Raw genomic sequence first — 24,692 nt, 5'->3', positions numbered from 1 at the left:
AAGTGTCTTTTTTAAGTTGATTTAGCATCAGAGGGATTGTTGCGATAATGCCATTGGGGCGGCAGGATCAGTTACTTGTGACGCGCCAAAGCCTCAGGGAGTTGGCGCAAGATTGCCGGCCTTTGATAAGGTCCTGGCCGCAAACACGCAACAAATTGACAAAAAAGAGGAGACGCAGTCCGGAAATTAAAACCCCCCACGTCCACTCGTGTGCCAGGAGCGGACGCGGTAAACCCCCCGCGCTTTGTTTGGATTTTTATAAGGCAGGGAAAGACAGCTGTCGCCGGTGTTGTTATGTAGCTTCCAGGACCCGCCAGTCGGCGCTTTTACTTTGAAGTGCGCCGCCCCGCAGCACTGGCGGCTCATTCCGCGCGGGAGTCGCCTTGAGGAGAGCCGCAGTCGCCCCATGGCCGCCTGAAACACCGCCAGCAGGACGCGGAGGTGGAGACTAGGAGGCGGGGAGCAGAGCGCTCTTTTCCCCCCTTTTCGATCCTTCTTTCTCTCGTCTGGACACTTTTTTTTACCCCTCTCTCTCGCCTCGCCAGCACAAGCGTGGACGCAGCGAACGTGGCGGAGCTCGCGGCTGCCGCTGTGGATTATATCGTCCCCTGGATACATTCTTACTTTTACTTCAGCATTTTTATACTTTTCCAACACATTTAAGGAGTGAACTCTCGGGGGTCGATGGTAAGCTAATTCCCCCCTCCTTCTTTTTTCTCTTTGCTTTGATGTCGCGGTGACTTGCCTTTGAAGTTCCAAGCTAGCAAGGGGGGGGGATTCGTTTATTTTAAGACTTTTTAACACAATTTAAACACAAATTTTACATTTAAGTCGCTTTCTATACAATATAAAATTTATAACCACTAACAGCACGACTATTTCACATTGTAACACATTATATTAGGAAAACCACCCGCTGGGTGTTGTTGACAATTTGTCTAGTGAGAATACTTTGCCTCCCAAAAGTAGTAAAATTACATTTTATCAGTAGATAAAAAACTTTTTTCGCTTTTAAGACTTTTTAACACGATTCCAACTGAAAAAAAAAGCTATTTTGAATTCAAGTCACGTGCTATTGCACAGGATGTATAACCACTAACAACATGACTACTTTGACATTGTAACACATATTAGAAAAACCACCCGCTGGGTGTTGTTGACAATTTGTGTTAAGTGAGAATACTTTGCCTGCCAAAAGTAGTAAAATTACATTCTATCTGTAGATAGAAAACTTTTTTTTCGCGTTTAAGACTCTTTAATACGATTCCAACTAAAAAAAAAAGCTATTTTAAATTCAAGTCACATGCTATTGCATAGGATGTATAACCACTAACAACATAACTATTTTGACATTGTAACACATTATGTTAGAAAAACCACCCGCTGGGTGTTGTTGACAATTTGTGTTAAGTGAGAATACTTTGCCTCCCAAAAGTAGTAAAATTAAATTTTATCTGTAGATAGAAAACTTTTTTCGCTTTTAAGACTTTTTAACACGATTCCTACAAAAAAAAAGCTATTTTGAATTCAAGTCACATGCTACCGCATAGGATGTATAACCACTAACAACATGACTATTTTGACATTGTAACACATTATATTAGAAAAACCACTCGTTGGGTGTTGTTGACAATTTGTGTTAAGTGAGAATACTTTGCCTCCCAAAAGTAGTAAAATGACATTCTATCTGTAGATAGAAAACTTTTTTCGCGTTTAAGACTCTTTAACACGATTCTAACTCAGAAAAGCTATTTTAACATTTAAGTTGCTTTCTTTAGAATTTGATTTATAATCAATAACAACAAGACTATTTTGACATTCTAACACATTATATTAGGAAAACCATCTGCTGGGTGTTGCTAACAATTTGTGTTTAGTGAAAATACTTTGCCCCCCAAAAGTAGATAAATTACATTCTATCTGTAGATAGAAAACTTTTTTCGCGTTTAAGACTTTTAAACATGATTCCAACACAAAAAAAGCTATACTACATTCAAGTCGCCTTATATAGAAAATGTTTTATAACCACTAACATGTCTATTTTGACATTTTAACACATTATATTAGGAAAACCACCCGGTGGGTGTTGTTGACAATTTGTGTTTAGTGAGAATACCTTGCCACCCAAAAGTAGTAAAATTTCATTCTATGTGTGAGGTTGTAGCCAGAAAACCTTTTTCGCGTTTAAGACTTTTTAACACGATTCCAACAAAAAAAAAAGCTATTTTAAATTTAAGTCACATGCTATAGCATAGGATGTATAACCACTAACAACAGGACTATTTTGGCATTGTAACACATTATATTAGGAAAACCACACACTGGGTGTTGTTGACAATTTGTGTTTAGTGAGAATACTTTGTCTCCCAAAAGTAGTAAAATTACATTCTATGTGTGAGGCGGTAGCCAGAAAACTTTTTTTGCTTTTAAGACTTTTTAAAACGATTTAAAAAAAAAAAAAAAAAAAAAAGCTATTTTGCATTTAAGTCGCCTTATATAGATTTATAACCACTAACAATGTGACTATTTTGACATTGCAACACATTAGAAGGAACTCTCCTGACGGAATAAATAAAATACTATCTAATCTAATCTAATTAAAACAGGTAAACCACCCACTGGGTGTTGTTGACAATTTTTGTTTAATGAACATACTTTCCTTCCCAAAAGTTGTAAAATTACATTCTATGTGTGAGGTAGTAGCCAGAAAACTTCTTTCGTGTTTATTTTAAGACTTTTTGACACGATTCCATCACAATAAAAGCTATTTACGATACGATTTATAACCACTAACAACAGACTATTTTGACATTGTAACACATTATAATAGGAAAACCACCCACTGGGTGTTGTTGACATTTTTTGTTTAATGAGAATACTTTGCTTCCCTAAAGTCGTGAAATTACATTCTATGTGTGAGGTGGTAGCCAGAAAGCTTTTTTCGCGTTTATTTTAAGACTTTTTAACACGATTTCAATACAAAAAGCTATTTTACATTAAGTCGCTTTCTATACAATAGGATTTTTAACCAATAACAACATGACTATTTTGACATTGTAACACATTATAGTACTGCGATGAGGTAGCGACTTGTCCAGGGTCTACGCCGCCTTCCGCCCGATTGTAGTTGAGATAGGCACCAGCGACCCCAAAAACGGGAATAAGTGGTAGAAAATGAATGGATGGACACATTATAACAGGAAAACCACCCATCTGGGTGTTGTTGACAATTTTTGTTTATTCAGAATGTTTTGCTTCCCAAAAGTAGTAAAATTTCATTCTGTGTGAGGTGGTAGCCCGAAAACTGTTTTTGTGTTTATTTTGAAGACTTTTTAACACGATCCCAACATAAAAAAAAGGCTAATTTACATTTAAGTCGCTTCCTATGCTGTGATGCATCATGTTGTATGCATGCACGTGTGATGTATCATGTTGCATGCATGCATGTTCCAAATAAACTCAACTCAACCAACAGCATGACTAAGTACTATCTATCTATTTTGACAATGTAACACATTTCAATCGGAAATCCACCCTACTGGGTTTTGTTTACTATTTTTTGTTCAATAAAAATACAATTCTTCTCAACAAAATCATAGAAATATAACCTAAGAGCAGGGGTCTCAAACTCAATTTACCGGGGGGCCACCGGACGCAGAGTCTGGGTGAGGCTGCAGCCAGGCACGTAAGAAAGCCCTCATCTCCATGGCAACGTCTCTGTCGCTTTCACTCATTTGCCGCTTATCCACTAATGCAGGGGTAGGCAACCCAGAACGTTGAAAGAGCCATTTTGGACCCAAATAACACAACGCTGTCATGCGCCATTCATATAAAACTTGCGAGCCGCACTAACATTAATCTTTTATATTAAGGTGGGGGCCACAAAATAACGTCTCGCGGGCCGCGTGTCTGATACCCCTGCCTTAGAGGAAAATGTAATTTAAAACGTTTGTATGCTCGTAAATAGTACAATAATTATGATGAACATCTTGAACCCTTTTTTTACCTTTATTTTTTTTAGACAAGGGTTATTTATGTATTTAATGTATGTCTGTTTACTATGGTATGTTATTTATTTGTATTTATTTATGGTTTTCCGTTACAGAGAACCATAAATAGGGATACAATTGCAATGGTATGAAAAGGGCTAAGATAAAATAAGCTCTGCTTCTTCCTGCTCCTTTTCGGGCGTGCTGTAATCAAACAACTTGGAATTGCGTGACGCATCACATTGTTGCACCTGCATGTTCCACATACATGTATTGAAATAGTACAATGACATTCTATGGGTGAGGTAGCAGCCAGAAAACTTCTCCCATCATTCCTCCATCCTAGTCCCGCATTTGAGTCCCTGCAGGCTCCAAACGAGCTTTATTAGAAGTTAGTCCGATCCAGCAAGCAGTTACACACTTTTTAGTTTGACATGTATTGTGCAGTTCATGTTTGTTTGTGCTTGACGATGCAATGCAGCTGCACATTTCCTCTCTTGCTGTAAAAGTCAGCATGTGGCTCTAAAAAGACTCCCTTTGAGGCTGCGCCGGATCAGGTTTTGATTAGATCAATACTTTGTGTTCCAGAGAGAAGTCGGGCTGCCGGAGAAGAAGAAGCTCCCCGCTGTCATAAGAGAGTGAGGAGATTACAGGAGAAGCTCGGAAGGCGGAACAACACTCGGGTCTCTCTCCTCCTCCCCGCTGCTTTCAAGAGCCATGAGCTGGCTGCTCATGGACCACATCGCCAGTAGTTTCCGAGAGGATGCTCCCCGACCCCCGGTGCCCGGGGAGGAGGGCGAGGCGCCCCGCTACCCCTCCAAACGCGCCACGATGAAACCGACGCCCCCCAAGTCTGTGGAGCTCATCAGCCCTCCCGGCTCCTCGGCCAGGAGGAACGAGGACGGTCTCGGGGAGCCGGAGGGCAGCGCCTCCCCGGACTCGCCGCTCTCGCGGTGGACCAAATCCCTGCATTCTCTCCTGGGCGACCAGGACGGCGCCGTTCTTTTCAGGACATTCCTGGAAGGGGAGAAGTGCGCCGACACTTTAGACTTCTGGTTCGCCTGCAATGGCTTCAGGCAGATGGACCTCAAGGATGGCAAAACGCAGAGGGTGGCCAAAGCCATCTACAAGCGCTACATCGAGAACAACAGCGTGGTGGCCAAACAGCTCAAGCCGGCGACCAAAACCTTCATCCGGGACAACATCAAAAAGCAGCACATCGACTCTGCCATGTTCGACCAGGCGCAGACGGAGATCCAGAGCGTCATGGAGGAGAACGCCTACCAGATGTTCCTGACGTCGGACGTGTTCTTCAAGTTTGCCAGGAGCGGCGGGGAGAACTCCGGTCACGTCAACCCCAGCAACCTGGGCGACCTGCAGGTCATGTGCGGATATCTGCCCACGCTCAACGAAGAGGAGGAGTGGAGTTTTGACTTCAAAACCAAAGCCCAGACCGCGCTGCTGGTGAAGGCGCAGAGGGTGCACGTGACCACGAGGGGGGCAGAGGTCCTGGAAAGGGGCTTCAGGTAAGACTGACAAATTTCCTTGAATTGCCGCCGGGTATTAAGTATGCGTCTGCCTTGAATTACTGCCGGGTCAAACTCGCTTCACAAAATAATTAGCGCATGCTTAGTATTACACCTCCCCTGTCATCATTTTCAAAATGGAGGAGGCTGATTTAAATACCGGTAATTTCAAATCGCATAAAGGGAAGATGATTAAGTAAGCAGCTATGTTTTATTAATATACCAGTGGAGCCAATGGTCCGACAGATGGCGACGAGGAGACGGCGAGCGAGCAGATGTTTTATTGAAAAATAAGTAAAGTCAAACTGCTCAAGCTATGTCCTTCCTTGGTGGTCCTGGGAACCCACGAGACCACGGCTTGAAACCGTCACATTACCGTAGCGGCGTGTGTCAAATATGAGTCATTAAATGACTCCAGCCTCCTGGTGGTAGAGGGCGCTAGTGATCCTTCTTGCGACTACTCGGCTGCAGAAGAAGTGACAATGAGTGACGTGATATGTGCTGGGACGGATATGACGGACGTAACACTCCTATGCTGGCTATGTAAACAACCGGGCTGAAATAAAGCATGTTCCAGTCCTAAATACCCAGTCTATTATTTATATAATAATAGAGATCACCCACGGAGCAGAATGGGAGGGGGAGTTGTACGAGGATAATTCTGTCACCAGCACTTGAGGAGCTGAGCTAACTGATAGCAGCGGTCTGATAGCAGTTTTCTAAACTGGACTTTCAATTGAAGCATGAGGTAATAAAGGAAGATCTCCATCGATACAGAGAGACTTTTAAAACTGAAGAAAGATATAAAGACTTCTATAAACAAGTTATTGATTTTTTTTTATCAGAAGGAGCTGGCATGGATTTCATTTGTAAATAAAAGTAAGACCGTAGTAACTTATTTTAATTAAATGTGCTTTTCATGATGGTCTCCTTACATCACACTCACATTTTTACTGCATGCCTTTGGTAAGTGCCGGAGCGAGAAGAGGTTTTAAAATAATGAGCGCATGCTTATTTTTACCGCATGCCTTTGGTAAGCACAGGAGTGAGAAGAGGTTTTGAATTAATTAGCGCCCCCGGTGGCAATTCAAGGAAATACGGTATTTTGTGTGCTTCATAAGCAACTATTGGCTTCTACCGTGTGTGCCACCCTCCCCCCATATGTCACCCTGTCACCATCTCTGGCAGCCATGTTTGCTGGCACCGGCCACCCGGATTTCCGGCACTTTGAAATAGTCCCGTGGAACAGGCGGGGGGATCATCTTCCAGTGGAAAAGTTCACAGTGTTGGCAGGACTCGCTCTGCTTCCTGATGACGCCGCGCCGACCTTGAGGCACTTTCTGCGGCACCAACGGATTGATGACGATATCACGCACCTTTGCTCGGTTGTAGCCTCGTAAAACCATCACCGGCGGCACACGTTTGATGGCCTATGAAGCGCTCGGTTTATAACTCCGTAAACGGATAAAGTTTATAAAGGGCGGCGTGGCTCAGATGGCAGAGCGGTCATCCAGAAACCTGAAGGGCTCCTGGTGCGAATACTAGCTCGCGCCGTCCCGAGTCACCGCCGTCATGTCCTCAGGCGAGACACTTCACCCGCCTTTGCCTCCAGTGCCGCCCACGCCGGTTTATGAGTGCGGGACTCAACCTTGTAAAAGAGATTCTTAATCTCAATGGGAAATTCCTGGCGGCTGTCGTCTGGCCGTTTTCTACGTCTTTGTCCGTCTCGTAGGGGAGCTGGAGCCTATCCCTGCTCAATTTTTGTACGAGAGACGAGGTCTCGCGCCGTCCCGAGTCACCGCCGTCATGTCCTCAGGCGAGACACTTCACCCGCCTTTGCCTCCAGTGCCGCCCACGCCGGTTTATGAGTGCGGGACTCAACCTTGTAAAAGAGATTCTTAATCTCAATGGGAAATTCCTGGCGGCTGTCGTCTGGCCGTTTTCTACGTCTTTGTCCGTCTCGTAGGGGAGCTGGAGCCTATCCCTGCTCAATTTTTGTACGAGAGACGAGGTACAGTCACCCTCTAGACCAGGGCTTTCAAGCACATTTTAGATCGGGGGGAGGGGGGGGGGGGCACATGGAGAAAAATCTACTCCCAAGTGGGCGGGACTGTTTAATCACGGCACGATAACTTAAAAATAAAGACAGTTTCAGATTATTGTCGTTCTTTAAATACAGAACAAGCACATTCTGAAAATGCACAAATCATAATGTTGTTTTTTACACTTACATGTTGCGTGGTTAATAGTATTCTATCTTTATTTGTCGTTATTTACAAACCCCGTTTCCATATGAGTGGGGAAATTGTGTTAGATGTAAATATAAACGGAATACAATAATTTGCAAACCCTTTTCGACCCATTTTCAATTGAATGCACTACAAAGACAACATATTTGATGTTCAAACTCAACTTTATTTTTTTTGGCAAATAATAATTAACTTAAAATTTCATGGCTGCAACACGTGCCAAAGTAGTTGGGAAAGGGCATGTTCACCACTGTGTTACATCACCTTTTCTTTTAACAACACTCAATAAACGTTTGGGAACTGAGGAAACTAATTGTTGAAGCTTTGAAAGTGGAATTCTTTCCCATTCTTGTTTTATGTAGAGCTTCAGTCCTTCAACAGTCCGGGGTCTCCGCTGTCCTATTTTACGTTTCATAATGCACCACACATTTTCCATGGGAGACAGGTCTGGACTGCAGGCGGACCAGGAAAGTACCTGCACTCTTTTACTAAGAAACCACGCTGTTGTAACACATGGCTTGGCATTGTCTTGCTGAAATAAGCGGGGGCGTCCATGATAGCGTTGCTTAGATGACAACATATGTTGTTCCAAAACCTGTATGTACCTTTCAGCATTAATGGTGCCTTCACAGATGTGTAAGTTACCCATGCCTTGGGCACTAATACACCCCCATACCATCACACATGCTGGCTTTTACACTTTGCACCTATAACAATCCGAATGGTTATTTTCATCTTTGTTCTGGAGGACACCAGGTCCACAGTTTCCAAATATAATTTGAAATGTGGACTCGTCAGACCACAGAACACTTTTCCACTTTGCATCAGTCCATCTTAGATGAGCTCGGGCCCAGCCAAGCCGGCGGCGTTTCAGGATTGTGTTGATAAATGGGGTTGGCTTTGCATAGTAGAGTTTTAACTTGCACTTACAGATGTAGCGACCAACTGTAGTTACTGACGGTGGTTTTCTGAAGTGTTCCTGAGCCCATGTGGTGATATCCTTTACACACTGATGGCGGTTTTTGATGCAGTCCGTAATATCATTGCTTACGTGCAGTGATTTCTCCAGATTCTCTGAACTTTTTGATGATTTTACGTACCGTAGATGGTAAAATCCCTAAATTCCTTGCAATAGCTCGTTGAGAAATGTTGTTCTAAAACTGTTCGACAATTTCCTCTCAAAGTGGTGACCCTCACCCCATCCTTGTTTGTGAACTACTTAGCATTTCATGGAAGCTGCTTTTATAGCCAATCATGGCACCCACCTGTTCCCAATTAGCCTGCACATATGTTCCAAATAAGTGTTTGATGAGCATTTCTCAACTTAATCAGTATTTATTGCCACCTTTCCCAACTTGTTTGTTGCGTGTTGCTGGCATCAAATTCTAAAGTTAATGATTATTTGCAAAAAAAACAAACGTTTATGAGTTTGAACATGAAATATGTTGTCTTTGTAGCATATTCAACTGAATATGGCTTGAAAAGGATTTGCAAATCATTGTATTCTGTTTATATTTACATCTAACACCATTTCCCAACTCATATGGAAACGGGGTTTGTAGAACTTGCTATACGTTTACTAGACAATCTGTCACTCTTAATCGATAAATCCCATGAAATCTTATACGTTTAGTCTATTACGTGAATGAGCTAAATAATATTATGTGATATTTTACGGTAATATGTTAATAATTTCACACATAAGTCGCTCCTGAGTATAAGTCGCATGAAAAAAACTGCGACTTATAGTCCGAAATATACAGTGACTATCTTTTTTTAAACCCTACAAAAAAAACCAACAAGCAAGGGTTAAACAGGACCTAACCTTCTTATGAGCGCCTACCCCTACTTCTAGAATAGTCCTGGTTTGATGTGAGCCCCCCCCCCCTGTCTCTTTCCTTCTCGTCGTCAAACTGATTCAAAACATGTGGAACTCATTTCTGCGTTCTCCCTCTCCGTGTTTGCATCTTCTCATCTGACTCTTTAGAAAGAACCGGCACACACCTCCACTTCCACACCCCCTCAGCCCTCTCTTCCTCCCTCTTGTTTGTGTCAACTCTCCCCTGGTTCCCTCACGCCTGCCTTTCTCCACTTTGTGTTTGTTTTTTTTCCCGCCTTCCTTTTGGAGAAGTCACGGATGCCTTTGGTGCAAAAGCGAGGGGGCACCTCTTGGAATAAAGCGAGGGAGTAGAAAGGATAAACGGCAGGGGAAGAATGCAAGGCCAGCTGCGTTAAATACCTGACTCTTTGCAAGCCCCCCCCCTCTGAAGGTCAAGCCTGGAGCTGGGGGGGGGGGGGGTCCCTATACAGTGTTAGTCATGCTAGCCCACCCCCTCGCTGCCCAACACACACTCATGCATCCATTATGGCCACTCCCCCTGGTCTCCTCCCCCTGTATCGTGGCAAGGATGCATGCACAGCGGGACATCAATGTTCAGGAAAGAGTGAGTGAGGGAAGTGGAAAGCTGCTGGCTTTTTAAGATGGAAGAAACGGGGCATAAGAAAAGGGGGGAAGGTGGTCTCCCAGTGCACTCGCGTGTTAAATGTCGGGTGTTTAGAGGTTACCGTGTTGCAAAGAACTCATCTGTGGGTCCCGATACGGAAAACCATTGCATCTAATAGAGAGCCAAATACCAGAGTCTGTGAACATTGCTCCAAAGTCAGGATTTTTTGTTGATTTAATGCGCATGCAAAAGTAAACATTGATAGGTGCAAAAGCAGCAATATATGATAAAACAAGACGGCAGCTAAAGGACTTAACTCATCTGTTGGTCCCAATACGGAAAACCATTGCATCTAATAGAGAGCCAAATACTAGAGTCTGTGAACATTGCTCCTAAGTTAGGATTTTTTGTTGATTTAATGTGCATGCAAAAGTAAACATCGATAGGTGCAAAAGCAGCAATATGTGATAAAACAAGACAGCAGCTAAAGAAGGACTTAACTCATCTATTGGTCCCAATACAGAAAACCATTGCATGTAATAGAGAGCCAAATACTAGAGTCTGTGAACATTGCTCCAAAGTCAGGATTTTTTGTTGATTTAATGCGCATACAAAAGTAAACATTGATAGGTGCAAAAGCAGCAATATGTGATAAAACAAGCTGGCAGTTAAAGGACTTAACTCATCTGTTGGTCCCAATATGGAAAACCATTGCATCTAATAGAGAGCCAAATACTAGAGTCTGTGAACATTGCTCCAAAGTCAGGATTTGTTTTTGATTTAATGCGCATACAAAAGTAAACATTGATAGGTGCAAAAGCAGCAATATATGATAAAACAAGACGGCAGCTAAAGAAGGACTTAACTCATCTGTTGGTCCCAATACAGAAAACCATTGCATGTAATAGAGAGCCAAATACTAGAGTCTGTGAACATTGCTCCAAAGTCAGGATTTTTTGTTGATTTAATGTGCATACAAAAGTAAACATTGATAGGTGCAAAAGCAGCAATACATGATAAAACAAGACGGCAGCTAAAGAAGGACTTAACTCATCTGTTGGTCCCAATACAGAAAACCATTGCATCTAATAGAGAGCCAAATACTAGAGTCTGTGAACATTGCTCCAAAGTCAGGATTTTTTGTTGATTTAATGCGCATACAAAAGTAAACATTGATAGGTGCAAAAGCAGCAATATGTGATAAAACAAGCTGGCAGTTAAAGGACTTAACTCATCTGTTGGTCCCAATATGGAAAACCATTGCATCTAATAGAGAGCCAAATACTAGAGTCTGTGAACATTGCTCCAAAGTCAGGATTTGTTTTTGATTTAATGCGCATACAAAAGTAAACATTGATAGGTGCAAAAGCAGCAATATATGATAAAACAAGACGGCAGCTAAAGAAGGACTTAACTCATCTGTTGGTCCCAATACGGAAAACCATTGCATGTAATAGAGAGCCAAATACTAGAGTCTGTGAACATTGCTCCAAAGTCAGGATTTTTTGTTGATTTAATGCGCATACAAAAGTAAACATTGATAGGTGCAAAAGCAACAATATATGATAAAACAAGACGGCAGCTAAAGAAGGACTTAACTCATCTGTTGGTCCCAATACAGAAAACCATTGCATCTAATAGAGAGCCAAAAAGTTTCCTGACCCCTGTTCTATTCTATTCTATTCTATTCTATATGTCACTAAGCTTTAGAACTTTTTGTTGTGAAAATCTCCTTCCGCTAGGCGTGTAACGGTACAGAACATTTTCGGTCCGGTATGTACTTCGGTTTAGAGGTCATGGTTCGGTTAATTTTCGGTCCAGTAAGAAAACAATAAGATATCAATTTTTTGGGTTATTTATTCACCAAATTTGTAAACAATGGCTTTATCCTTTTAACATTGGGAACACTATAATAATTCTGCCCAGGTTAATCCACGTTAAACTGCCTCAAGTTGTTACTTTGATTAAATAAAATGAAAAAAACTTTCTTCTACATATAAAAAGTGCAACACTAAACAGTTTCAAGTCAACTCATCATGCTTAATTTATTACAGCATTTGGGAAGCCTGTAGTTGACTTTTATTATGCAAATGTTATATTTTTATCAACATGTGATAGCAGGGACCCTGCCCTTCAAAACTAGACTGCTACATTACTAATGATTAATGTAACTATTGCTGAAAAAATAGTACTGTAGCAATAGGAGAGACTACTCATCCCTGAACACCATGGAGTTCAATGAAATAACAGACAGGGCTTTGCTGCCCCCAACACACACACACACAAACAAATGAGCTAACGTTACGCTAAAAGGTAATTAGCCTTAACCTCAAGCCTATACTGTGAGCTAGCTGAGCTGCAGTTTAAGTTTCTAGAAGGCTCATAGTGATGTTTGTAATAGTTGTGACTGGGAAGTGTATTTTTAAATTTGGGGAGAGCAACCTGTCCGCCGCTCGCCTGCTAAACGAATATCTGCTCGACGCTGAAGCATTGACTACATCGCTCTGAATACGCACTGCTGATTGGCTTTGTATGTAACCAATCAGATGGTTGTGTGGGCGGGACAATGCTTGCTGCTGAGACAGAGGCAGAAAGCAGAGCAGCTTGTGAAGACTTCTGCTTACAAACTCGTTCGGTACGCCCGCACCGAAACGTTTCAATACAAATACACGTACCGTTACACCCCTACCTTCCGGGTCTGTGGAAACGCTTCCCGCCCACACTGCTTGGTGCCTCGTCTAATTAGATGACCAATGGTAACTAATTAGATGACCATAGTAACTAATTAGATGACCATAGTAACTAATTAGATGACCATAATAACTAATTAGATGACCATAGTAACTAATTAGATGAACATTGTAACTAATTAGATGACCATAGTAACTAATTAAATGACCATAGTAACTAGTATGTCATCCATAAAGTAGGATTCTGACAATTGAAATACTTAGTATAGTCCAAGACTTGCGGTGGTTAGAAAACATGAGTACACATCATAACTGCAGCTACAGTTTCCATCTTAAACATCTAAAAAAACTATTTGGGAATGTCCAGCGGGCCAGAATGAAAATCTAAATGGGCTGCATGTGTCCCCCGGGCCTTAACTTGCCCAGGTCTGTGTTAGATGGTCACTACAACATGGGCGCTGGCCTGATTTTTGTTTTTTGTTGCAACTTTCAGGTCTCACAAGGGAGGAGATGTGTGTCACATGGGCTCATTCGCCCCCGTCAGCAGCACCAACGACAGCGAGGTGTCCAGCGACGCCTTGACGGACGATTCCCTGTCCGTCACCGACAGCAGTGTGTAAGTTTGCAAAAAAAAACATTGTCTTTGAAGAGCTCCTTTTGTTGGATAGTGGCAATCCATAGAATGTAACAATCTTTGCTTATGTGTCGATTGAAACTGCTGTGTTTTATTATTATTCCGCACCTACGCGCTGTAATTTGACCCCCTTAACATGCTTCAAAACTTACCAAATTTGACACACACGTCGGTATAGCAAACCTTCCCAACATATTAAGCAACCAATCCCCCAAAATGAAAATTGCGCTCTAGCGCCCCCTAGGAAAAAATTACAGACAAAACTGCATGTAACTTCTGTTAGGAATGTCACAGCGACATGAAACAAAAACTCCTATGTAGGTCTGACTTAGACCCAATTTTCATACTCTCACTTCTTTCAGCAAAAATCTACAGGAAGTTGGCAAAAACCCCTTCAAAATGCAATTTTTGCAAAAAATGCAATTTTTGCCTCTTTGCGCTGTAATTTGACCCCTTTTAAAATGCTTCAAAAGTCACCAAACATGGCGCCCACATAAGGACTGGCGATTATTGCGATCTAATGAAAAAACCAAACCCCAAAACTCAAAATTGCGCTCTAGCGCTATTTTTGAATAAAACACTGAAAAAACTGCTCCTAGGAAGAAAACACAGACACAATTGCTTGTAACTTCCGGTAAGAATGTCGGAGAGACATGAAACAAAAACATCTATGTAGGTCTCGCTTAGACCTACATTTCATAGATTGACAACCCCCAACAAAAATCAACAGGAAGTTTGCAATCCCCCTTCAAAAAAAAGTTTTGTAAAAACCGGCCACCTTTCTTCAAACATTATCTCCTCTGACTGCGTTTGTTGTTTTGGCTTCAAACTCGCACAGGAGAGAGATTGAACCCTTCTGATTAAAAGTATTGAACAGAGTTTCGATAAGTTCTCAGGTTTTGATTTTACGCACCTTCAAAGAACCCCTGTGCAAAGTCTCCTAAAAAATGTCATTTTTGCCTCTTTGAGTTGTTATTTGACCCCCTTAAAATGCTTCTAAACTCACCAAACTTGACAAACCTAACCTCAAAACTCAAAATTGCGCTCTACCGCCCCCCTAGGAATACAACACGGACAAACTGCTCCTAGGAAGAAAACACAGACAAAACTGGTGGTAACTTCCGGTAGGAATGTCAGAGAGACATGAAACAAAACCACTATGTAGGTCTCACTTAGACCTACATTTTAATAATTAACATACTTTAGCAAAAATCAACAGGAAGTTTGATATTTTCACTTCAATACAACAACTGCATTACTTTCACAATGCATTAGATTATCAAAATAGTGGCTCCAAGGCGTCTTCTAACGCTTATCCGGCCGTGGGTCTCGGGGGCAGCAGCCAAAGGCGGACCCGACCAACGCTGCTTGCAGATTTAATTTTGATTGTTTTCACATAAACGTAAATGAAATTAGTATTGTATTTGTTTATATGAAGGACAGTGTGCAGTTGCATTAAAAAAAAGGCTGCACCAGATTTAGCGCTGTGCTAATTTTGATCCGTAGTCCTTTTACGGTGCATCTAACATCCACAAAATAAATGAAATAGGATTGAAAATACGCAACAATGTTAAAAATTACATAATTTTGATTGATTGATTGAGACTTTTATTAGTAGATTACACAGTACAGTACATACTGTATTTCTTTGAATTGCAGCAGTGTAGTATGTGCCTGCCTTGAATTACTACCGGCTCAAACTCGCCACGTCACGAGTGACACTTCCCCTGTCGTCATTTTCAAAATGGAGGAGGCTGATTTCAATACCGGTCATTTGAAATCGCATAAAGGGAAGAAGATTAAGAGCTATTCAGTAGCATTTAAGGTCCAAGCTTACATCACACTCAAATTTTTACTGCATACCTTTGGTAAGTGCCGGAGTGAGAAGAGGTTTTAAAATAATTAGCGCATGCTTACTTTTACTGCATGCCTTTGGTAAGCGCAGGAGTGGGAAGAGGTTTTAAATTAATTAGCGCCCCGGCGGCAATTCAAGGAAATACGGTATTCCGCACAATTGACCACTAAATGGTAACACCCCAATAAGTTTTTCAGCTTGTTTAAGTCGGTTAAAAAAAAAATATGGTCTTTTTTCTGCACCATCAAGGTATATATTGACGCTTACATAGGTCTGCTGATAATGTTCCCCTTTAAGTCGAGGCCTTTTTAGTGACATCGGATACTGCCTACTTGCTACTTTTGAACGTGTGTGTAACAGGGGAGTAGTGTAAGTCTACCATGCAGCCACTCCAATGGAAGTGTCACGCCAGCTAATTACACTAAATGACAGTCTCGATGCGTACATTCCCGTTTAAGATGTTTGAGTGTGAGGCCGCATTGTTTTTTCATGATGTCAGGAACCTTTGAAAATGCCACACAGTCACGGAGCAATGACACCCGTTTGGGTGGCGTCCAAGTGCTGCAGTGTTCAATGATCATTGTTAAAAGAACGTGCCGGCAGCCTAGTTCCTGGAACAGATTACTGGGCGTAATGACGTGTCGTTTAGGTGACAGGAGGTCACGCCGTGGTCATTGCTCACATCCAGGAGTGCTCTGATCAGTTTTTGAGTAACTACGAACGTTCGGATGCAAACACTCACATTGGCTTTTACGAGTTGTCTCAAGAATATTGACTGTATCCAGTTTGTACAAACCCCGTTTCCATATGAGTTGGGAAATGGTGTTAGATGTAAATATAAACAGAATACAATGATTTGCAAATCCTTTTCAAGCCATATTCAGTTGAATATGCTACAAAGACAACATATTTCATGTTCAAACTCATAAACTTTATTTTTTTGTTGCAAATAATCATTAACTTTAGAATTTGATGCCAGCAACACGTGGCAAAGAATTTGGGAAAGGTGGCAATAAATACTGATAAAGATGAGGAATGCTCATCAAACACTTATATGGAACATCCCACAGGTGTGCAGGCTAATTGGGAACAGGTGGGTGCCATGATTGGCTATAAAAGCGGCTTCCATGAAATGCTAAGTAATTCACAAACAAGGATGGGGTGAGGGTCACCACTTTGTGAGCAAATAGTCAAACAGTTTTAGAACAACATTTCTCAACGAGCTATTGCAAGGAATGTAGGGATTTTACCATCTACGGTCCGTAAAGTCATCAAAAGGTTCAGAGAATCTGGAGAAATCACTGCACGTAAGCCATGATATTACGGTCCTTTGATCCCTCAGGCGGTACTGCATCAAAAACCGACATCAGTGTGTAAAGGATATCACCACATGGGCTCAGGAACATTTCATAAAACCACTGTCAGTAACTACAGTTGGTCGCTACATCTGTAAGTGCAAGTTAAAACTCTACTATGCAAAGTCAAAGCCATTTATCAACAACAGCATGAAACGCCCAGCCGAGCTCATCTAACATGGTCTGATGCAAAGTGGAAAATTGTTCTGGGGTCTGACGAGTCCACATTTCAAATTGTTTTTGGAAACAGAAGACGTGGTGTCCTCCGGAACAAAGAGGAAAATAACCATTCGGATTGTTAAAGACGCAAAGTGTAAAAGCCAGCATGTGTGATGGTATGGGGGTGTATTAGTGCCCAAGGCATGGGTAACTTACACATGTGTGATGGTATGGGGGTGTATTAGTGAACAAGACATGGGTAACTTACACATGTGTGATGGTATGGGGGTGTATTAGTGCCCAAGACATGGGTAACTTACACATGTGTGATGGTATGGGGGTGTATTAGTGCCCAAGACATGGGTAACTTACACATGTGTGATGGTATGGGGGTGCATTAGTGCCCAAGGCATGGGTAACTTACACATGTGTGATGGTATGGGGGTGTATTAGTGAACAAGACATGGGTAACTTACACATGTGTGATGGTATGGGGGTGTATTAGTGCCCAAGGCATGGGTAACTTACACATGTGTGATGGTATGGGGGTGTATTAGTGAACAAGACATGGGTAACTTACACATGTGTGATGGTATGGGGGTGCATTAGTGCCCAAGACATGGGTAACTTACACATGTGTGATGGTATGGGGGTGTATTAGTGCCCAAGGCATGGGTAACTTACACATGTGTGATGGTATGGGGGTGTATTAGTGAACAAGACATGGGTAACTTACACATGTGTGATGGTATGGGGGTGTATTAGTGCCCAAGGCATGGGTAACTTACACATGTGTGATGGTATGGGGGTGTATTAGTGAACAAGACATGGGTAACTTACACATGTGTGATGGTATGGGGGTGTATTAGTGAACAAGACATGGGTAACTTACACATGTGTGATGGTATGGGGGTGCATTAGTGCCCAAGACATGGGTAACTTACACATGTGTGATGGTATGGGGGTGTATTAGTGAACAAGGCATGGGTAACTTACACATCTGTGAAGGCACCATTAATGCTGAAAGGTACATACAGGTTTTGGAGCAACACATGTTGTCATCCAAGCAACGTTATCATGGATGCCCCTGCTTATTTCAGCAAGACAATGCCAAGCCACGTGTTACAACAGCGTGGCTTCGTAGTAAAAGAGTGCGGGTACTTTCCTGGCCCGCCTGCAGTCCAGACCTGTCTCCCATGGAAAATGTGTGGCGCATTATGAAGCGTAAAATAGGACAGCGGAGACCCCGGACTGTTGAAGGACTGAAGCTCTACATAAAACAAGAATGGGAAAAAATTCCACTTTCAAAGCTTCAACAATTAGTTTCCTCAGTTCCCAAACGTTTATTGAGTGTTGTTAAAAGAAAAGGTGATGTAACACAGTGGTGAACATGCCCTTTCCCAACTACTTTGGCACATGTTGCAGCCATGAAATTCTAAGTTAATTAATATTTGCAACAAAAAAAAAAGTTTGAGTTTGAACATCAAATATGTTGTCTTTGTAGCATATTCAACTGAATATGGCTTGAAAAGGATTTGCAAATCATTGTATTCTGTTTATATTTACATCTAACACAATTTCCCAACTCATATGGAAACGGGGTTTGTACTTAGCACCGAGCCGCCATCGCCTCATAACGTTAAAACAGGATTGCAGTGTTAGAATCCCGTGCTGGGATAAAGAAATAAAAAGGGGCGGCAGCAGTAGTAGAGGACGCAGTTGGGTGGGAATAGAACGAGAGCGGTGGAGGGGGAATTTTTTTTTTTTTTTTGCTTATATCTTATTTATGGATTTGCTTGGACGCTGGGGAATGCAGCTGCGCAGACTTCAAACATTACCTTATCTTACAAACCAGCCTTTTGATGTGCGGAGATCAGAGGCAGCGCTTGCCAAATGAAGATTGGGGCGGGGGAGGCGGTGGCAGTACAGGGGGGGGGGGGGGCTTTATGCGCATGACTGTGGCATTTCAAAGCAAAAGTAGAAAAGTGCTCCTCAGTTAAGGCTCGGCCACCAGGAAACGGCAGCTTAATGCGGTGGAAAGACAACTGTTTCGCTCCGGTTTGAAGTCGGCCTGTTTGTTGACTTTTGTTCAACCTCATCAGCGCCTGTGATGCCTTAAAAAGTAGCTTAGCAACACGCGCTTCAAAATAATGAGAGTCATGTTGCGTCGTGTTCTTCTGGGCGTACTCGCACGAGGCTAATTGCAGCACGCCTGCACACCAACAGTCTGGTTGTTGTCAACTTGGGCGCAATTCTCTTCCACGTTGAATGAACCATTGAATGACCGTAATGCGATCCCTCCTTGCAAATTGTTGACATCACAATCAGAAATACTTGAATAATCCCCGAGGGGAAATGAAGATTTTCAGCGCAACCCCATTTAACAGCAGACAAACATTACAGGGAGACAGAACAGGATCAAACATTACAGGGAGACAGAACAGGATCAAACATTACAGGGAGACAGAACAAGATCAACCGTTATAGGTAGACAGAACAGGATCAAATATTACAGGGAGACAGAACAGGATCAAATATTACAGGGAGACAGAACAGGATCACACATTACAGGGAGACAGAACAGGATGAAACATTACAGGGAGACCGAACAGCATCAAACATTACAGGGAGACAGAACAGCATCAAACATTACAGGGAGACAGAACAGGATGAAACATTACAGGGAGACAGAACAGGATGAAACATTACAGGGAGACAGAAAAGGATCAAACATTACAGGGAGACAGAACAGGATCAAACATTACAGGGAGACAGAACAGGATCAAACATTACAGGGAGACAGAACAGGATCAAACATTACAGGGAGACAGAACAGGATCAAACATTACAGGGAGACAGAACAGCATCAAACATTACAGGGAGACAGAACAGCATCAAACATTACAGGGAGACAGAACAGGATGAAACATTACAGGGAGACAGAACAGGATGAAACATTACAGGGAGACAGAACAGGATAAAACCTTTCAGGGAGACAGAACAGGATCAAACATTACAGGGAGACAGAACAGGATCAAACATTACAGGGAGACAGAACAGGATCAAACATTACAGGGAGACAGAACAGGATCAAACATTACAGGGAGACAGAACAGGATCAAACATTACAGGGAGACAGAACAGGATCAAACATTACAGGGAGACAGAACAGGATCAAACATTACAGGGAGACGGAACAGGATCGCTGACGGGTCTGCCAACTTTCGGTGCCCCTTACAAAAAAGCTGAGAAGCAGGTACATTCAGTCTAAGTCTGAACAATTTCCCCTGTGGATCATTAAGGGGACGGCGTGGCAAAGAGTGGCTGTGCCAGCAATCTGGGGGCTACTGGTTCAATCCCCATCAACTACCATCCTAGTCACGTCCGTTGTGTCCTTGGGCAAGACACTTCACCCTTGCTCCTGATGGGTCCTGGTGAGCGCCTTGCATGGCAGCTCCCACCATCAGTGTGTGAATGGGCGAATGTGGAAATACTGTTAAAGCGCTTTGGGCTCCTTAAAAAGGGGTAGAAAAGTGCTTTACAAGTACAACCCATTTACCATTAAAGTTTTGTCTAAGTCTCCAGGGGCCCAGGCTGAGGCCAAGGGGGGAAAAAAACTCATAGCCCTAGCACACATAAACATGTGTGTAAGAAGGAAACATCAAAGGGCATTAAAAGAGTATAGCTGATAGGGGTGTGGGAAAAAATCGATTCTAATATGAGTCGTGATTCTCATGTTGTGCGATTCAGACTCGATTCTAATTTTTAAAAAATCGATTTTTAAAACATTTTTTCATTTTTTTTTACCATAACAATGCAACCCAATTCCAAAAGCAAAGCTGAGCCAGCAACACTCAGAACTGCAATAAACAGAGCAATTGAGAGGAGACACAAACACCACACAGAACAAAACAAAAGTAGTGAATATTATCAACAACAGTATCAATATTAGTTATAATTTCAGCATAGCAGTGATTAAAAAACCTCATTTACATTATCATTAGACATTTATAAAAAAAGAACAATAGTGTCACAGTGGCTTACACTTGCATGGCATCTCATAAGCTGGACAACACACTGTGTCCAATGTTTTCACAAAGATAAAATAAGTCATATTTTTGGTTCGTTTAATAGTTAAAACAAATTTACATTATTGCAATCAGTTGATAAAACATTGTCTTTTACAATTATAAAAGCTTTTTACAAAAATCTAATTCTCTGCTAGCATGTCAGCAGACTGGGGTAGATCCTATGTATTGAATGAATACAGAATATTTTTAAATTGGGAAAAAAATCGTTTTAAAATCGATCATCGTGTTAAATTGAAAAAAAAAAAAGGATTTTGAATCGAATCGATTCGTGGGACACCCAAGAATTCGCAGCCCTAATAGCAGATGCAAGCAGCCACTTCTACACACAGCCACAAAAGTCAAACAACAACAAAAACAGACAAAAAACCACATACACTGTGGTGGCCTCTGCCGTGTTCTATGGCCAGAGACTGGAGCAGACCCAACAAAGCAACCAAGAGAGCCGACTTCACCCTCAGCCGCCCACCAACTCTCAGCCAGTGTCCAGTCTGCATGAGCCAGGACATATTTCATAACGGAATGCAAAAAATAACCTGAAAGTCATAACCCAAACAGGCCATGTGCCTCCTGCAAGGAATCAATGCTATCTTGCACAAAGGACATTTGTTCAGCGTGTCAAGTGGAGCACCGGGTGTGAGTACGCCCTAGACGTGAGCAAAAAAGTGTCATTATCGGTTTATTGCTGCGCTCAACTGTGTCGTGTGTTTGTCGTAAAACTTGGCGGCGAACATGTCTCTAATGTCGCAACTGTTTATGTAGCTAACGCAGCTAGTACCATAAAACCTACAAACATTAGACTTTAAACTAGTCCAACACGTTTTTTATTATTATTGCTGTACAAGTGGCGACAAAGCTTTTTGGGCTCACTCCATCCCATATCACTAGTAAGTAATTAATCAAGTAAGTACATTTTATTTATAAAGCGCTTTTCACAGTAAAAAAAATCACGAAGCGCTGTACCAAACAGAGCAGAAGTAAAACAACAATTCGATTTGAAACAACACTGGATTAAAATTGATAGCTGAAAGGTGCATTAACTAATTTCAAAAGGGTTAAAAACAATAAAAATCAGTTCCCAGTGGCTTGTTGTATTTTTTGAAGTTTTTTTCAAAATTTTACCGGTCCCGGAATATCCCTAAATAAAGCTTTAAAGTGCCTTATTTTCGCTCTCTGCGAAGACACTGGCCATTTCCCTGTGACGTCACACAGTGCTGCCAATGTAAACAAACAATGGGAATACCACAGCAAGATATAGCGACATTAGCTCGGATTCAAACTCGGATTTCAGCGACTTAAGCGATTCATGCATGTATTGAAACAGATGGTTGGAGTATGAAAATATTGAAGAAGAAACTGAAGCTATTGACGCTATTCATAGCCATAGCATGGCCGAATAGCTGCGTTAGCATCGCCGGTAAAATGTGCGCACCAGACGATCAGGACTTTAGCATCTTTTGACACTGGAGCAACTTAAATCTGTCGATTGGTAAGTGTTTGTTTCGCATTAAATGTGGGTGGATGGAAACGTAATATAGTTGCAAATGCATTTGCAGGTTATCCATACATCTCTGTGCCATGTCTGCTTTAGCACCGCCGGTAAATAGCATGTTAGCATTGATTAGCATAGCATGTTAGCATCGATTAGCTGGCAGTCAACATCAACAAAACTCACCTTTGTGATTTTGTTGACTATCGTTGCAAATGCATCTGCAGGTTATCCATACATCTCTGTGCCATGTCTGTCTTAGCATCGCCGGTCAAATGTGGAGACACTCTGGTACATTCAATGGGGGTCTGGCGGCAGATTTCTTGCCAGTGATGCAACTTGAATCCCTCCCTGTTAGTGTTGTTACACCCTCCGACAACACACCCACCAGGCATGATGTCTCCAAGGTTCCAAAAAATAGTCGAAAAAACGGAAAATAACAGAGCTGAGACCCGGTGTTTGTAATGTGTTGAAAATGAAAATGGCGGGTGTGTTACCTCAGCGACGTCACATTCTAGAGCGAAAAACAGAAATGCGTTTAATTTGCCAAAATTCACCCATTTAGAGTTCGGAAATCGGTTAAAAAAAACATATGGTCTTTTTTCTGCACCATCAAGGTATATATTGACGCTTACATAGGTCTGCTGATAATGTTCCCCTTTAAAAGTGTCAACACAGTCAAGATCATGGAGGGACTGGTGCAAGGTGTTCCAGAGTCTGGGATCTATAGCCTGGAATGCCAGGTCTCCACGGGTTTTAAAACCAGTTTTGCATGAAAGTTTAAAAGTAGCATATATGAATGCAGTATGAAGAAGAATGTTTGAATGTAGACACATAGAATCATCATACTGCTGTCATTATATGCATCAAGTATTCATTCCAGGCTAGTAAAAAAAGGCCATATCACCCATCCCTAGTTGACTCCATCCCATGTCACTATAAAACTGACACAATGTTCCTCCATGACGTTTGCACAACTTGAACTATTTTTTCTCCCCCTCCCTTGTCCGTTTATTTCCAGCGATGGCATCCCTCCTTACAAACTGAGCTCCAAAAAGCAGCTTCACCGGGAGATGCAGCGAAACGTGAGGATGAACAGCCAAGTGTCTCTGCCTGCTTTTCCTGTAAGTACATCCATCGACGTGCACGCATTGTGCGCCCCCTTTTTTTTGTTGTTGTTAAAGTCCTACTGAAAGCCACTACTAGCGACCACACAGTCTGATAGTTTATATATCAATTATGAAATATTAACATTGCAACACATGCCAATACGGCCGCTTTACTTTAATAAATTGCAATTTAAAATTTTGCGCGGAAGTATCATGCTAAAACGTCGCGGTATGATGACATGTGCGCGTGACGCATTGTCGAGGATATTTTGTTCCAGCACCGTCGTCTGTTTTCATCGCATAATTCCACAGTATTCTGGACTCTCTCCCGTCCAAAGGCAAAACCCAGTAACTAAATTTTGGTCAAAACTGAGCTGATAATAATTTTGGAGTTCCTAGGTGATATCCTTTACATTAGTGTATGCGGTATTATCATTTGTTCCGTAAGTAAGCTGTCACTCGCATGGCAGGACCTAGCAACTACCACATTTTGGGGCTGTTTAGCTCGGTTGGTAGAGCGGCCATGCCAGCAACTTGAGGGTTGCAGGTTCGATTCCCGCTTCCGCCATCCTAGTCAATGCCGTTGTGTCCTTGGGCAAGACACTTTACCCACCTGCTCCCAGTGCCACCCACACTGCTTTAAATGTAACTTAGATATTGGGTTTCACTATGTAAAGCGCTTTGAGTCACTAGAGAAAAGCGCTATATAAATATAATTCACTTCACATAACCGTGTAGATACAACAGAAAAACCTAGTATCTCAAGGAACCAATCGGAGCTTCTTTGTCAGTGGCCTTATTGTCTTTAATGAGACATTTGCAGGAATGGGGGCCGACTATGTGATATTATGGCAGGAGGAGATATTTGGAAGATTGCAAGCACCTTCATTAAATGTATTCTTCTTCATTCTTCCCCTTGCATACTCTTTTGGGCAGACAACTGTGGAGGTCCAAATAAAAAGTGGACGCTGTACACGGCTCTTGGCCAATGTGCAAACGCAGAATGGGGCCCACCCGAGATTGTGATCAAATATCTGGAGAAAGTGCACACGTTCCTGAGAGCAGATTCAATCCATGGCTCAATCAGCAAGAAAATGAAAGCTCA

The 24,692-nt window shown here is 42.1% G+C and overlaps 1 protein-coding gene across 3 annotated transcripts in view; it reads left to right on the top strand.

Moving 5' to 3' along the window:
* The first annotated feature begins 294 nt into the window (after nucleotides 1–294).
* The window catches only part of axin2 (axin 2 (conductin, axil)), a 47,694-nt gene continuing 23,296 nt past the window's right edge, over nucleotides 295–24,692 (top strand). For 2 of the 3 annotated variants that reach the window (XM_061885265.1, XM_061885264.1), the window contains exons 1-4: nucleotides 296–687; nucleotides 4,578–5,515; nucleotides 13,392–13,514; nucleotides 23,500–23,602. In XM_061885265.1, coding sequence (XP_061741249.1) covers nucleotides 4,707–5,515; nucleotides 13,392–13,514; nucleotides 23,500–23,602 — 1,035 coding nt within the window. In that variant the 5' untranslated portion in view covers nucleotides 296–687; nucleotides 4,578–4,706. Of the gene's footprint in view, nucleotides 688–4,577; nucleotides 5,516–13,391; nucleotides 13,515–23,499; nucleotides 23,603–24,692 lie in introns of all 3 variants that reach the window. The other variant, XM_061885266.1, reaches the window with a different exon arrangement.

Source organism: Nerophis ophidion, linkage group LG23, assembly GCF_033978795.1.
Source record: "Nerophis ophidion isolate RoL-2023_Sa linkage group LG23, RoL_Noph_v1.0, whole genome shotgun sequence".
Taxonomy (NCBI): Eukaryota; Metazoa; Chordata; class Actinopteri; order Syngnathiformes; family Syngnathidae; genus Nerophis; species Nerophis ophidion.
Note: the sequence above shows the minus strand (reverse complement) of the source record. Positions and strands in the feature narration are given on the sequence as shown.